Genomic DNA, 13,921 nt, shown 5'->3' with positions numbered 1-13,921 from the left:
CTTTAGATGTTCTCGTTAAGTGTTAACTCGGAATTTTCTTCTTATAAAAACACAAGCCTGAATTTGAATAATATTGCTAACTTCAGACATTTGGTTCATGTAAATATTTCAGATGGACTATTAATTTTAAGTACGAGGGAGAAAATATTGTATTTACAGGGAAAACTTCTAATTTAGAAAATAAATGTTTCCTTTAAATAACCTCCCAATCCTTCAAATAATATGAAAGGATAATTAAAGGCCCAAATGAACTACACTTTCCGAGGCAGTTGTAAAACATGTTAGTGAAATTATTTTAGGAATTACCTAGGTACATAAAATGTTTTAGATGGTTTTCCAAACTTTATAGAACCACCTGGGAATCCCTCCCTCTCCATCTTTACACTCTTCCCTTTTCTTCTTTCTTAGTGAACAGCTTCATTATCCATCCAATGAGGAAGACAGTTAATCTGCCTTTGCAGGCTTAGGAATTCCAAACCTGATGTTGAATCCCTTAGGATATCTAATGCAGAGGAGATCTGTTGTCAGATCTGTTTTTATCTTTTCTTGGACACTAACTTAGAATCACATCTTTCTCCCCACATGCGCGCGCATGCACACACACAGAGCCCTCTCATTTGGATACCCTCATCTGTGCTAACAAAACTCCCAGTGTGCAGATTCTCCTAGCATTTATCTTTCGGGACTGAAATCATTGCTTTATCTGCCTCTGTATTAGACAGCTAACTACATGAGGCCAGGGGATGTGTCTGTTGAGTTTGAATCCCCAGCCTATAGTTAGTGTTCCAAAAACAGTGAATTTTGGAGAAATATAATCGAATTTTTATTGCATTTCATTCATTTACCTCTCTAGGCTCCATTTTCCTTATTTATGAGACTAAAGAATTAGACTAGTCAAATTCTACACCCCATACTGTTTGTATTAAAAGCATCTGAGAGCTGCCAAAATAAAACAAAACCACTCCTTAAAATAGGAAAACCATTATTATCTCACTTGACTCTCAAAGATTCTGATCTGTATACCTGGGCAAGGGCTGTAGAATTTGCTTCTGATATGTAACAAGGTTTGGAATCTGGAAGCTCTTTGAGCTCTAGAAATCATTCAAATGTCCTGTGCTTCCTAAGGAAGAGATGCTAAATTTCTGAATCTGTTGCTTAAGGTCTCTTTCTTTGAACTCTACTTAGTTTTCCAATCTCAGGTATCGCCTTCACCTTGCATCTTCAGATCCAGTTGCACTGAATTGCTTACAGAAAGACCTGTCCCTGCTGGCTTTTTGTGCAAGGAATGCACCGCTATTGTGCTGACTGAAGCATGAAGTTTAGGTACAAACTCTTCCAAGAACATTTTTCTGATACTTTCTCTTCCCTTTTAGACCCTTTATTTTGCTTCTATAAAGGTATTTTTTATTGTACTCTATAGTCTTTGAACTTCTTGAAGACACAGAACAATTATTCAACTAATGCTCTTTCCTTACTGTGGCAAATTATTCCTTAAACAAGTATTCACTGAGAATCTGTTATCGAAATTTACATCATTTTATTCTCATACTAATAATATTGCAAGCATTGTTAGTATCTTGCAAATGGGGAAACAAAGGCTTATAGAGGTTCAGTCACTTGAATAAACAGCCACATGGCTGTTTACTAGTTGGAATTGAATTAGCTTCCAGGATTTTCTGATGTCACTTTCTTCACATTACTATGTTTTCTTAAACGAACAAAAGAATAAAGAGAAATAAGATATGAGGTAGATTTTCTCAAATCTATTTCCTTATTCCTAAGTAAATGCGGACTCATTTTTTAAATTGAGGTGACATTGGTTGATAAGTTTTGTGGTTGCAATATTATATTTCCACTTCTTAATACACTCTAGTGTGCTCACCATGAAAAGTCTGGTTTCCATTTATCACCATACAGTCAACACCCTTTATGCATTTCAGCCTCCCTAAAACTGATTCATTCAGATCACCTCTTGGAAGCCACATTTGGATAAACTAGAGTTTCCTGTAAACTCAGAGGAAATCAGTACAGTTTAGCCAATGTTGTTGTCGTTTTTTAAAATTTATTTATTTTAATTGGAAGCCAATTACTTTTTACAATACTGTGGTGGTTTTTGCCATACTTTGACATTAATCAGCCACGGGTGTGCATGTGTCCCCCATCCCGAAACCCCCTCCCACCTTCCTTCCCATCTCATCCCTCTAGCCAATGTTTTAAGAGAGTTTGCAGGAAAAAAATTCTCAGTAGTAAAATCATAGAGAGGATTCCTTTGGGATTTGTTAGCAACTTAATTTAAGAATTGAAGTTTTGTTGCTTTTCTTGTTCTTGCGTTTTAAGGCTGTTCCACCCTGCCAAGGGGCTTCCCTGGTGGCTCATATAATAAAGAAACTGCCTGCAATGCAGGCGACCCTGGGTCAGGAATATCCCCTGGAGAAGGGAACAGCTACTCACTCCAGTCTTCTTGTCTGGAGAATTACATGGACTGAGGAGCCTGGTGGGCTACAGTTCTCGGTGTTGCAAAGAGCCAGACACAACTGAGTGACTCATACTTTCCCTTCTTTCACTTCGTGTTCACCTTGCCAAGGGCTTGGAAATTTGAATTAGGAATAAATGGTGGTAGAGAAGATCAGAAATAGCACAGGGTGAAGGATTTTCTTGGGGAGCTTGAGGCCCTGTCACTTTCCTCTAAGGCTTGACAAGATGAAAAGATAATTAACATAAGAGCTAATATTTACTAAATGCATATTAGGTACTTGACATTTTGCTTAGTGTTTTATATTTATTTGTTGAGGGTTTCCAAATGTTAATCATTTCTATATCACTTGTATGGATTTTGCAAGCTTTAATGTCATCTACACTATTATTTACTTAATGTTTTTCCTTCAGTGGATTTTACTCATTATTTTTCCCCTTTGTTCTAAGCCATGCCATGCTCAGTGACGTCAGTAATGTTTGACTCTTGCGACCCCATGGACTGTAGCCCACCAGGCTCCTCTGTCCATGGAATCTTTCAGGCAAGAACACTGGTGTGGGTTGCCATGCCCTCCTCCAGGGGAATCTTCCCGACTCAGGGATTGAACATTCACCTCCTCTGTCTCTGGCATTGCAGACAGATTCTTTATTGCTGAGACACCTAGGAAGCCCTTTATTCTAAGCAGTAGTCCATAAATATGAAGTCTGGTTACATATTTCTATATTTCAATTAAATAGTTTTCAATTTACATCTTTTCTAAAACACAATAAAATGAATTATTATTTTAAAAAGTTCAAGTGTTACCTGAAAAGCATATTGGACCATAGTTTGGGAAACACTTTGTTTCTTTTAAACCCTAAAAGAACCCTTTGCGTTGAGAACTTATTATCATTTGCATTCAAAAGGGAAAAGTGAGGCAAAAAGAGTAAATAACTTGCCTAATATTATAAGCTGAAAAGTGAAAATCACAGTCTGAACTCAGATCTGTGTTATTCCACAACCCAAGCCCTAAAATATTATGACATTCTTCTCCAGCCTTGGGAAAGATTTCAGTCATACCTCCAATTTTGCATATGCTATAACTGTAATTTTGTAAACATATGAATGTGCTTGAAATTGAAAGTAAAATAAAAAATTAAAATAGATGTGTAGGGTTGATTTTCCTTTCCATTTCCCCCCAGACACCTTAATGTTTTACCCCTGCTTTGCTTTTGGGTTTCCCAGGGGGTGCTGGTGGCAAAGAACACACCTGCCGGTTCAGGAGATGCAAGGGACGCGGGTTTGATCTTCCTGTGGGAAGACCCCCTGGAGGAGGAAATGGCAACCCCTTCTAGTATTCTTGCCTGGAGAATCCCAGGAACAGACGAGCCTGACAGGCTACAGTCCACAGGGTCACAAAGAGTTGGACATGACTGAGCGTCTGAGCACGTTTTGCTTTTATGATTGAAAAAAGGTACAGAGATCTCTAAGAGAACCTCTCTGATCAGACCTAACTTTTCAGAGGTCCGATTTAATACCAATATTCATCCAGTAATAGTAGTAGTTGCTCAGTCGTGTCGGACTATTTGTGACCCCATGGACTGTATGTAGCCCACCAGGCTCCTCGATCCATGTATAAATGTGTGGGTCTAATTGCTTATTAAAATATTCTCAAAAATATTAAAAATGGTATTGTCCATGAGCTGATTTTGATGCATTAGGCTCTCTGTCCTTGCTTCTGCCGGCTCAGTTAAGAGAGGGTAGTACTGAAAGTTTTTAGGAACAGATTTGTTTGAGTAATGAGGAGTGAGAATTTTTTCCAAGCACCTGTGAATTGTTTATGCTAATTGGGTCATAACTGATGCTGCCTGTGTGTGGGCTGCGTCTTTAGCCCACTCTCTATATGCTCTATGTGAAAGCAGGCGTTATTAATCAAGCAGAGTTATTTTATTGTATTTTCACATGATTTTCCTCCTCTCTGTGTCTCATCCTCTCATCTTTTCTCTCTTGCCTCTTGTCCTTATGCCCTACTTACGAGCCCTGAATCACAGTATGTGACAAAGCAGGTGCTTGCTGGGGGCAAAGGCACAGAAAGCGATGGAAAGCCATGTGCATGTAAACGGACAGCACCAAGAAGGCTACTTTGTGTGCAGAGAAATGTCCTGTTCAAAGGCTCATCCAGAAACGGAAGCTTGGGCTTCACGGTCATCTATATATGCACAGAATTGGCAGGCTGGCTATCTCCACAATATCTTCCCTCTTGATCTGCCTTCACCCTCTCCTTCACAATGTTCCCTGCATTAAACACAGGTTTGGAGAGCCTGAATGCGAGCAATTAGAGGTCTAAAATGGAGTGTGTGGGAGGTTAAGAGGGAAGGCTTAGTAGTTAGCTTGTCACCCATGAGTGAAGCACAGCGGGCTGCTTCCTGGCTAGAGCTACAGAGAGAAAAAAAAAAAAAAAACAACCAGAAAAATGCCCCAAAGTGAGTATTTGTTGAGGGCAATGACTTCAGCATAATAAAAACAAGGCCGGAAACTACATAAGAAAAGTGTCACCCGAAGCACCTCTCAGAGACAAGGGTCTGAAAAGTAGTCTGATGCCATGTTAACTACTTGGTTAAGGACATCACCATGAAGACACAGAAGAGATGCAGCCCGTTTTGCTGTGCTGGTCCTAGCAGAGCCCTGAGGGGCAGATGGGTGAATGGAAACGGTTATAATCCAGCTGGCAACTGTGCCCTCAACGAGGACACAGTTGCTGTAGAATCACTGTTTTTGCCTCAGTCCTTAAAGAGCGAATTATGAGCCACGTGTAAGAAAGTTTCAGGGGACAGATGTGGAGAAGGAAGATAACCTGCTCAGGTGTGTGGCTCCCATGTAGGGCTTAGGTGGGTATCCATGGCCACCTTCCAGGAGTGTGAACGGTAGCCAGCTTGAGGATTAAGCAGTCCCAAAGTATAAGGACTTGCCTAGATAGTAAAGGTCTGAAGAAGGAAGGAGAAAGGAATCTCAACTAAAGGACAGCCCAGAGCTAGTTTCTGGAACGTGTTCAGAGCAGCTTTTGACTTGATCTCAAGTAAGTTCATCAGAGTAAATGTTGAGGGGCTCAAGCCTCCCAGAATTCTACTTTTTTAGGCAAAATAAAAACTCAGCCTTCACAGACTATTGTATATTAAAAAGTCCTTCTAAGAAGGGTATTATTCAGGAACCCCTGGAAATCGATTTTAAAAGGTTAATTCTTTTCAATAGTGCACCAGCTCCCTCCTGCTGTATTTTCTCTTTGCTTTTGCTTTTTTCCCCCCTGCTTCATAGAGGGTACATCAGAGTTGATGACTTTCTTCCATTTCCTACTTCTCTATGTATTTGAAAATTAATTTTGCCTGTCCCTCCCCTCAGCCTTAAGCAGAGTCTCTATTTCCAACTAAAGATTTTAATTATTTAAAGGTCTTAGGGAGTTTTTATTTTCTCTATCATGAATTGTCAAAAGTCCTTTCCTTGAGTCCCAAGTTTCTCTTTGTAATGCAGATTTAAGCGTTTTCATTCCTTTAGCTCCACCAAGACCTTTAGTAAATCTTAATATTTCCACTGTATATCAAGGATGGTGCTAGGCATCCAGAATATGGTATTTAAGATCACCACCATCTATGTGGGTAAATAACAAAACAAGAGCTTCAGTAACTAATCAATAATAACAATGTACCAAGCACTTCATAAGCACACCTCCTTCATTCTCAGAAACCCCTATGAATGTGGCTCTAATATTATATGCATTTTGATTAGGACCCTGAGGCTTAGAGAAGTAAAGCCATCTACATGAACGCGTGCATCTAGTAAGTGGTGGAAGCAGAATAATATAAAATGCTAGTGGCTAGAATAGCTGATCAGAATATTATGGGAGAAAGTCCTGGAAAAGTCAGGCAAGACATCACAGAGGGGGCGACATTGGAGCTGGGTCATAAACACCAGGAAAGGAAATAGCAGGCACTGGGGAATTCCCTGGCTGTCCAGTGGTTAGGACTCGATGCTTTCTCTGCCAGGGGTGCGTGTTCAATCCCTGGTCAGGGAACTAAGATGCCGCAGGAAAAAAAAAAGAAAGAAAGAAAGAAAAGAAAATAGCATGAACACTTTCTGTGCAGATGACTGTTGTTAACAATTTGCAAACAACTGAGTGCAACCAAATGTCTTGTGTCTCTTGGGGCCACGTGAAGAAGTCCCGGGGGTTTAGACTTTAGGTTTACAGTACATTAAACTCAAAGCTAAAGACTGAAAAACACTTCCCTCATAGCTCAGTTGGTAAAGAATCCACCTGCAATGCAGGAGACCTGGGTTTAATCCCTGGGTCGGAAGATCCCCTGAAGAAGGGAATGGCAACCCACTCCAGTATCCTTGCCTGGAGAATCCCATGGACAGAGGAGCCTGGCAGGCTACAGTCCACGGGGTCGCAGAGAGTCAGACACGACTGAAAAACCAGCTGTTCTGGCAGATTTCACAGGGTGGAGAAAAGAGGAGCTGGAAGCTAGTTGGGGTGGGGGACAGGGCGGGAAATGGTGGAGAGAGGAGGTTTTAGATGAGTTTCTGACTTAGCTGCTCACCAGGGCATTCATCAGTCGTCAAAACTGGCATTTTCCTTGGTCGAACAAGATAATGTAGACGACAGAAAAGGCGCATTAGGATAAAGTAGCTACGACTACAGCACCTGGTTCCAGTGCCAAGAGTGATTTAAAATGATAAAAGAGGGGGAAATCGTGAGCAGGAGTCATAAATTTGATCGTTAGTAACATTAGACAAATGGCTGCCTTTTAATGTATTTTCCCTTTTGAATATCATTTAAACACCCAAAGATACTGATGGTTTTGGAGGGAAGAAACTGAACACAATAGAGACGGCATGATTGGTGTGGTAAGAAGAGACCTACAGCCCCATCCAGGAGATCTTTAGTCTCCTCCACCTTCTCAGAATGAGCTCTGTGATCTGGGCATGTGGCTGAACCACTCTGAGCTTCACCATCTTCAGAAGTGTGATTTGGTCACAAACATTGTTTACTGCCTGTGGGGTTGATGGAGTCAGATATCCTCAAAATCGGCTTCTGACTATGCTATTATTTAAATGTATGAAAGTCAAAGTGTTAGTTGCTTAGTCGGGTCCGACTCTTTTCGACCCCATGGACTGTAGCCCCCCAGGCTCCTCTGTCCTTGGCATTCTCCAGGCAAGAATACTGGAGTGGGTAGCCATTCCCTTCTCCAGGGGATTTAAATGTACAGTCTTTTCTAATCTGTGAAATGAGCATTATAACTCCTCCTTTGCTAAATTTCTTTGAGGATTCACAGATACAATGAATATGCAGAGTGTAGCACTGATGTGTAGTCCAGTTTTTTTAAAAAAAAAAAAGCCCACATGCACCTTTCCAATGGTTTGGATTTCTTTAAAGGGAAGGACATAGATAAAGATACTCAGGCAAGAATAGCTGCATGATTGTGCTGAAACCTCCTTTCCTGTAAAATGGGAGGTCAGAAGTTCATAGCCCTGGTTGCACATTTGAATCACCTGGCATAGTTTGATAGATTCCCAAGTGTGGGACTCACACCAAGGATTCTGACATAATTGGTTTCGTCCCGGGACTCCAGCCTTGAGGCCACAGAAGCTTACCAGGTGTTTCTAATGTGCTCTAGGTTCAATCATTGCCTCTCAAATTTTAGCATAAATTGCCTCACTATCTTGTTAACTTTAGATTCCGATTCTCTAGGTCTAGGATGTCTGAGATTCTGGCCTTCTTAACAAGTTCCCTGATGACACAGAGGCTGCTAGTCTGGGGCTGAGCTGAGTGATTAATGCTTCATAGCGCTAGTTCTCAACCTTCAGGGTCCACCAGAATAACCCAGCGGCTTGTGTAAAATGTGGCACCGGGACCTGGGTCGGGCCCTTACCAATTCTGGATTGCTCGGTTTAGGGCAAGGGTAGAGAAAAATCACTGAACTATAGTGTTCATTTCAACCTAAAATCCTGTGATGCCAATTTTGTGATTTTATGATTTCCCTCCCAGCTTATGTAAAAAAAAATTATGACTCTGAAGCTGAGTGTGTGGGAGATCATTGTCAGAAGCATGAAAGATGGGTGATCGCAAGTTACGTGATGTCAAGACGTGACTGGTCTTTATATCACGTGCATCTTCAGCCTCCACAATTCTCCCTTGGCGTTACTGGGGACTTTTGCAGGACTCTCTGTGTGAGCAGTATTTACTGTTGAAGAAGCATCACAGGTGAACCAGGAGAGCATCCTTCACTGGTGGGAGATCAACAGGATGACTCTGGACTTTTTTCCTGCTGCTTGTTAACACATCACACTTTCTACAGCAGAAATCCCTCAGGAGAAGCAGGCTCATCTTCCCTACCTCGAGATCAAACCAAGGGAAAATGGAGATGGGGGGAAATAACAAGCCTGCTTTATTCAGCAGAGCAGAGGACTGGCTTTTTAAAAACTCTCTGGGAATTTCAGCAGAAATCTGTCCCAGAACAGATCTTAGATCACTTTTTTCTTTTTCTTATTTTTCTGGATTCCTCTTGCTTTTAGTAGCTGAAAATATCCTCTACCCAGGGACAGGCTTTTTGCCACTTTCCAAGAGAAAGTGAAAAACAGCCATGATGGGGTCACAAACATTGCAATTCTCACTGTTGCTTTGGATAACCATTCTTCATGTAATTAATATAGAAGGGCTGTTTCCCCCAAAAGTTTATGAATTTGGACCCCAACTGATGCAAGGATAGTCATGTGTGGAAAATGAAATTATTTTCTTGGTTTCCCCTTTAAAATACTTACACCTGTCCTTGATCAGTCTATTGACAAGTCTGCATTGCCTCAAGAATGGACAACCCAGTAAAAGGCAAAAATCATACATCAGTTTAGCACAACCAAATCCTAGGTCATCCACATTCCATGTACTTAATACGGTATTTCCATGTGGGCCTTCTTTATAGAAGAGGGTATCCAGTGGGGGCTACTCGACCTCACTAACATCGCCCTGAGGCTGGGCTGGGCTGGCCGTGGAGAAAGCTGCTGTGTGTTGGAATCAGCAGCACAAGGCCCTGATTGCTTCACATGCCTTTCTCAAGAGCCAGCCACCGTCCTGCCTTCCTTTCCCTGGTCCTGGGGGCCTTGCCATTGGCTTTAGACATCCACTCTACCACCTGTGCCTTTGGTTCAGAAAGGAAAGGGTGTGAGCCATGGTCCTCAGCCCTCTGCCCATTCACTGGAGTCCCTTTTTCGGGCTGAGGGCCTTCTGATCCAGGGGAGGTGGTGTCTGTGCTGAGTGGAAGGAAGCTGCTGTGAGGGAGCTGGAAAAACGCAGTGACAAGTCCTAGTGGCAGCAAGTCACTCCCCAGCCAGGAGGCCCAGGGGTGACTAGTCCTAGGTGACGGGGCTCTGGGGAAGGTGTTGGTGGGAGAGGGGTTCTCAGTTTTAAAGTGAAAGGAAGGATAGAAGTTTCTCTTGGTGCTCCCTGTTTTTCAGTTTTGCCCCCAGTTAGCTTCTGATGTGGCAAGAAAATAATCACCGTGTTTTAAAATTTACTTAAAATTAACTTTGTGTGTGTGTGCTAAAAAAATAGGAGGTTCACTCTTATCAGGTAGCACTTTTGTTTGTAAGGCAGTGGCTTCCTTTCAAATCTCAGAGAAGGGACAGCCTTTTGCAAAGATGTTTATTTTATTGCTTGGCTCATGTATGGTGTTTCCCATGTGGCGGTTGAAAGCATTTTCAAATCTTACCTCCTTAGTGCTCTTAACAACTCATGAACTGGGCCTATGCATGACTGAAGGGCTGAACAACAACACTGTTCCCGTTTTTCAGGGGACATTGAAAGTCAAAGAGGTTAGTTTTCCCAGGTTGACTGTGGCAGACCCAGGGTTTGAACCTAGGCAGTCAGGGTCTGGTTGTAACCACTGTGTAATCCTGCCTCTAATGGTGAAGAAAGTGGCCCCGTCCTGGGGTGGAAGGAGAGAAATCACACAGGATGGACTGGTTCTTAAATGTTGGTCCTCAGAATACTGGGATATCTGGGTAATCATCATTGGACCTCTTACTTAAAATGCAAACTCCTAGGTCTTATACTTGGATTTCTGATTCAAGAAGTCGGGGGGTTTATGAAAAACCCACCTGGATGTTGTTTAGGGAGCCCCCACTCTTACTACAGATCCACGGCTCCTTCATTGGAACATCATTCTGACTATCCCCAAATGAACGTTCTATCAGGGAGCACAGGCAGCTTATGCTACCACCTCCCATGCACTTTCCAGCCTTTCCAGCTCTGGTGTCTAAACCACAGTCACCGATGGCGACATTTCTGACCACTCCACCCCCGGCTCCATCTGCCGACAACCACCAGGCTGCCTTGAGTCCTCTGAGCCTCCCACACCCTGACTGCTTTTCTTCTGTCAATGCCTGGAGCCCACGGCTCTTAAAGGCTTAAACCGTGGCTCCTGCAAGGCAAGATGGGCATCTTTAGTATCTGTGATTCGCTCCCTTTCTGTGCTCTGTTAACGGAAGTGCAGCTCAGGTGCATGTCCCCCAAGCGCCAGCATTATTCTCCTGTTCAAATGGAGTGGACAAGATGCAGCAATGTTCAACACAGAACCGGAGATGGGATGGAGCCCTGCCTCAACTCCCCCGTTTCTTCTGGCCTCCGTCTCCTTCTGCTCCTAGCAGCTTCTTACTTCCAGACCCAGAAGGCGCTGGAGGATCTGGCCAGTGTCTCAGGCTTCTGCTAACTCAGTAACATTCTCATGTCTCTTTCAGGGGCTGAGAGGAGCGATGCTGACTACACATATCCACAGGGATGAGAAGAATTAGCTGTTGCTGATGTGCATACTGACCCAAGCGAATCAACCAGATAATTACCAGTCTCTGTTGCCTTTAAGACTGGATCCTATCGAGGAAAATGGAAGCGGAGAAGCAGGAGGCTTGCAAGCCACTGAAGTTGCCGTGAGAATTTGGCATGAGAGCCAGGTAAAACCAAATCAGAAGAGACAACTGGGAAACCCAAGGCAGAAGTCATCAGGGCCCTATGTGAAGTGCCCATTACCACGTAACAGTGAAAGGTGCCAGCTTTGTCCAAACAGCATCTATCCTTTTTAGTTCTCCTTCGTGACTTCCAAGAATTCAACTACTTCTCTATTTAAGAACATGGACATTGCCTTTCTGTGTTACTTGTACCATTTGGGATATGCCCACGCTCAGGTTTCCTGACTACCTTAAATATTCCACGGAAAAGGGAAAATAGGCTTTAAAAAACTCTCCTGCCTGTCGAGAGAGTCCACGTAATATCCCAGCCTCATTCTGTACTTCAGAGTGCACGCACAACATACTAAGTGCACCCTGGAACAGAAGAACAAGCAAACTGGAGCCTAATTGACCATCTTAAAATCTATAATTTAAATGTATACATCAGCCACACTTCACAACAGGCATATTCCTTTGTGCTCCCCAAGGACACACTGCTGATTCCTCGAGTCTGTAACTGAACTCATCTAAAATAGATAAGGCTGCTGTTTGTAGGAGTTCAAAGCCTCTCTCAGGAGCCTCTCATCCAGCTGGATTTCAGACAGAGAGGTCAGGGTGCCCTGGATCTTCTCCAGTTCAGAGGCTGAAAACTCCACCTTTTCCTGGGGCTAAAAGCATCCTTGAAGTCTTTCAATCTTACACTTTGGTTGCAACGAGGTGGGGGCATCATTTTCTAACATAGCTTTCCAAGGGGGCATTTGTACAAAAGCTGGGTAGGTTTCTTTTGAACCAAATCAAGAAGTTTAGGTTGATTCATTTTGCTGTATGCCTGCCTCCATGCCAGAAACAGCTCGGCAGGGGTTACCAACTGAGAAATCCCAGTAGTTGAACTCTCGCAGCAGAGCTTACACTGCTGCAGGTCATAGGGCATTGTTAATATAAAACCAACATGCAAATGAGAGGAGTTTCCTGTCTTTAATTACCTTGAGCTCCTTGGCTGTAGAAGAATCTCTGAGCCGACTCAACGTCCAAGAGTCTAGGAGTAGACTCCACATCCAGAAAATAATCCATTTTGGGATAATCCATGCTTGATGTTCCCGAAACAAGAGTATTAAGGCAAAATAGTCACTTGTATTGCCTATGGGAGAGAAAAAAAAAAAACCACAATATTTTAGACTGTCAAATATGATTTGGGGATAAGAAATATCCCATTAAATATGCCATTATTTGACTGACATTTCCAGTTTTAAGTCCATCTGTCAACAGAGCTTTCCTACTGTATGAGAAAATGAAGCATTTCACCAACATTTATTAAAAGTAATATATTCTACTCAGAAAATACAGGTGATCCAGGCTAAAGAGAGATAACATACCAGTTTTTCTTTGTTGTGTATTAACTGGAAAATAAGCTTTTAAATTTTCATGCTGTTTTCAAAAGGTCTGTCTGATAAATGACATCATTAAGTATCAGCTCTTCTGAACATTGATCCTTAATTGATCCAGGGAGTTCCAATCCCCCTTGAGCAGTGAGCACTAACCTGGGAATCAGAGCCTCCACTTACAGATGCCTTGCATTTATGACACATGCTGACATGTTTGCTGTAAAAATGCCTCGCGTTCCTTCCTTGTAGTGATTTCCTCCAGCACGTTTTATAAAGTGCTAAGGACCATCACCTGCTTGCCTCTGACACAGGCTGCTTGTGAGAAAGAAATCTGGTTTGCCGAGCACCAGCAATTATTTCCGAATTGCAATGATCCCCATAATATTATCATGCCTGTCAGGAAGCTAATATATTTCATTAAAAAAAAAACAACTCAGCCTGTTAGGTTCTTTCTAGCATATGTAGCCTTTCTCAGATACTTGCACAAATGTAGCATCTATTTCTGCAGGATGTTTTTGGAAAGAAGTAACAAGACCAAGTCATTAAAATCAAACTCAGAAGGATAATCTAATTCGTTTTTCTTTCTAACAGTGCATATTTTAAGAAGCCAAGTCTGCTAGAAGGAAACTTTTAAAAATATCCCAAAGCTACCCCAACAGCAAATCATACTTACTGCAAAAAAAGAGAGAGAGGAAAAAAAAAAACCTCAAGGGTTAACTGGTGGCAGTAAGAGCAATTTTAGTCAGAGTGTCTTTGATCTCACTAAATATTCCCGGTGAAAGTAAACAATTTTGATTGTTTGATTAGATCGGCGATGAACAACATATACCCGTCTGCTGGACTTCTTTATCAGATAAAATGGCCAGAGCATGTTACCTTAGCAACGGAAGGTGACGCCAGCCCCAGCCTCTTTGTATCCTCCGCTGTGAAGGAAGAAAATGACCAGCTTCCCGTGTAAAACTTTGGCAGAAAACCATCACCATCAAAATCTACATGTCACCATCAAATAGGTCCAATACCCCATATCTCCCCCCATCTCCACCCCGATCCCCACCCCGGCCACTGCCACTCATCCCCGGGCAGAGAACTGTCATAGTCA

At 42.4% G+C, this 13,921-nt stretch overlaps 1 protein-coding gene across 1 annotated transcript in view; it reads right to left on the bottom strand.

Annotated features, from left to right (window-relative positions):
* Positions 1-12,526, bottom strand: part of PHACTR1 (phosphatase and actin regulator 1) — a 513,424-nt gene extending 500,898 nt beyond the window's left edge. The window contains exon 1 of the mRNA XM_052649098.1: positions 12,424-12,526. Coding sequence (XP_052505058.1) covers positions 12,424-12,526 — 103 coding nt within the window. The remainder of the gene's footprint in view (positions 1-12,423) is intronic.
* Between the last annotated feature and the right edge of the window lie 1,395 nt (positions 12,527-13,921).

The sequence above is a fragment of the Budorcas taxicolor genome, chromosome 11 (assembly GCF_023091745.1).
Source record: "Budorcas taxicolor isolate Tak-1 chromosome 11, Takin1.1, whole genome shotgun sequence".
NCBI classification, from domain to species: domain Eukaryota; kingdom Metazoa; phylum Chordata; class Mammalia; order Artiodactyla; family Bovidae; genus Budorcas; species Budorcas taxicolor.
The sequence above is the reverse complement of the archived record's forward strand: the minus strand, read 5'-3'. Positions and strand labels throughout refer to the sequence as shown.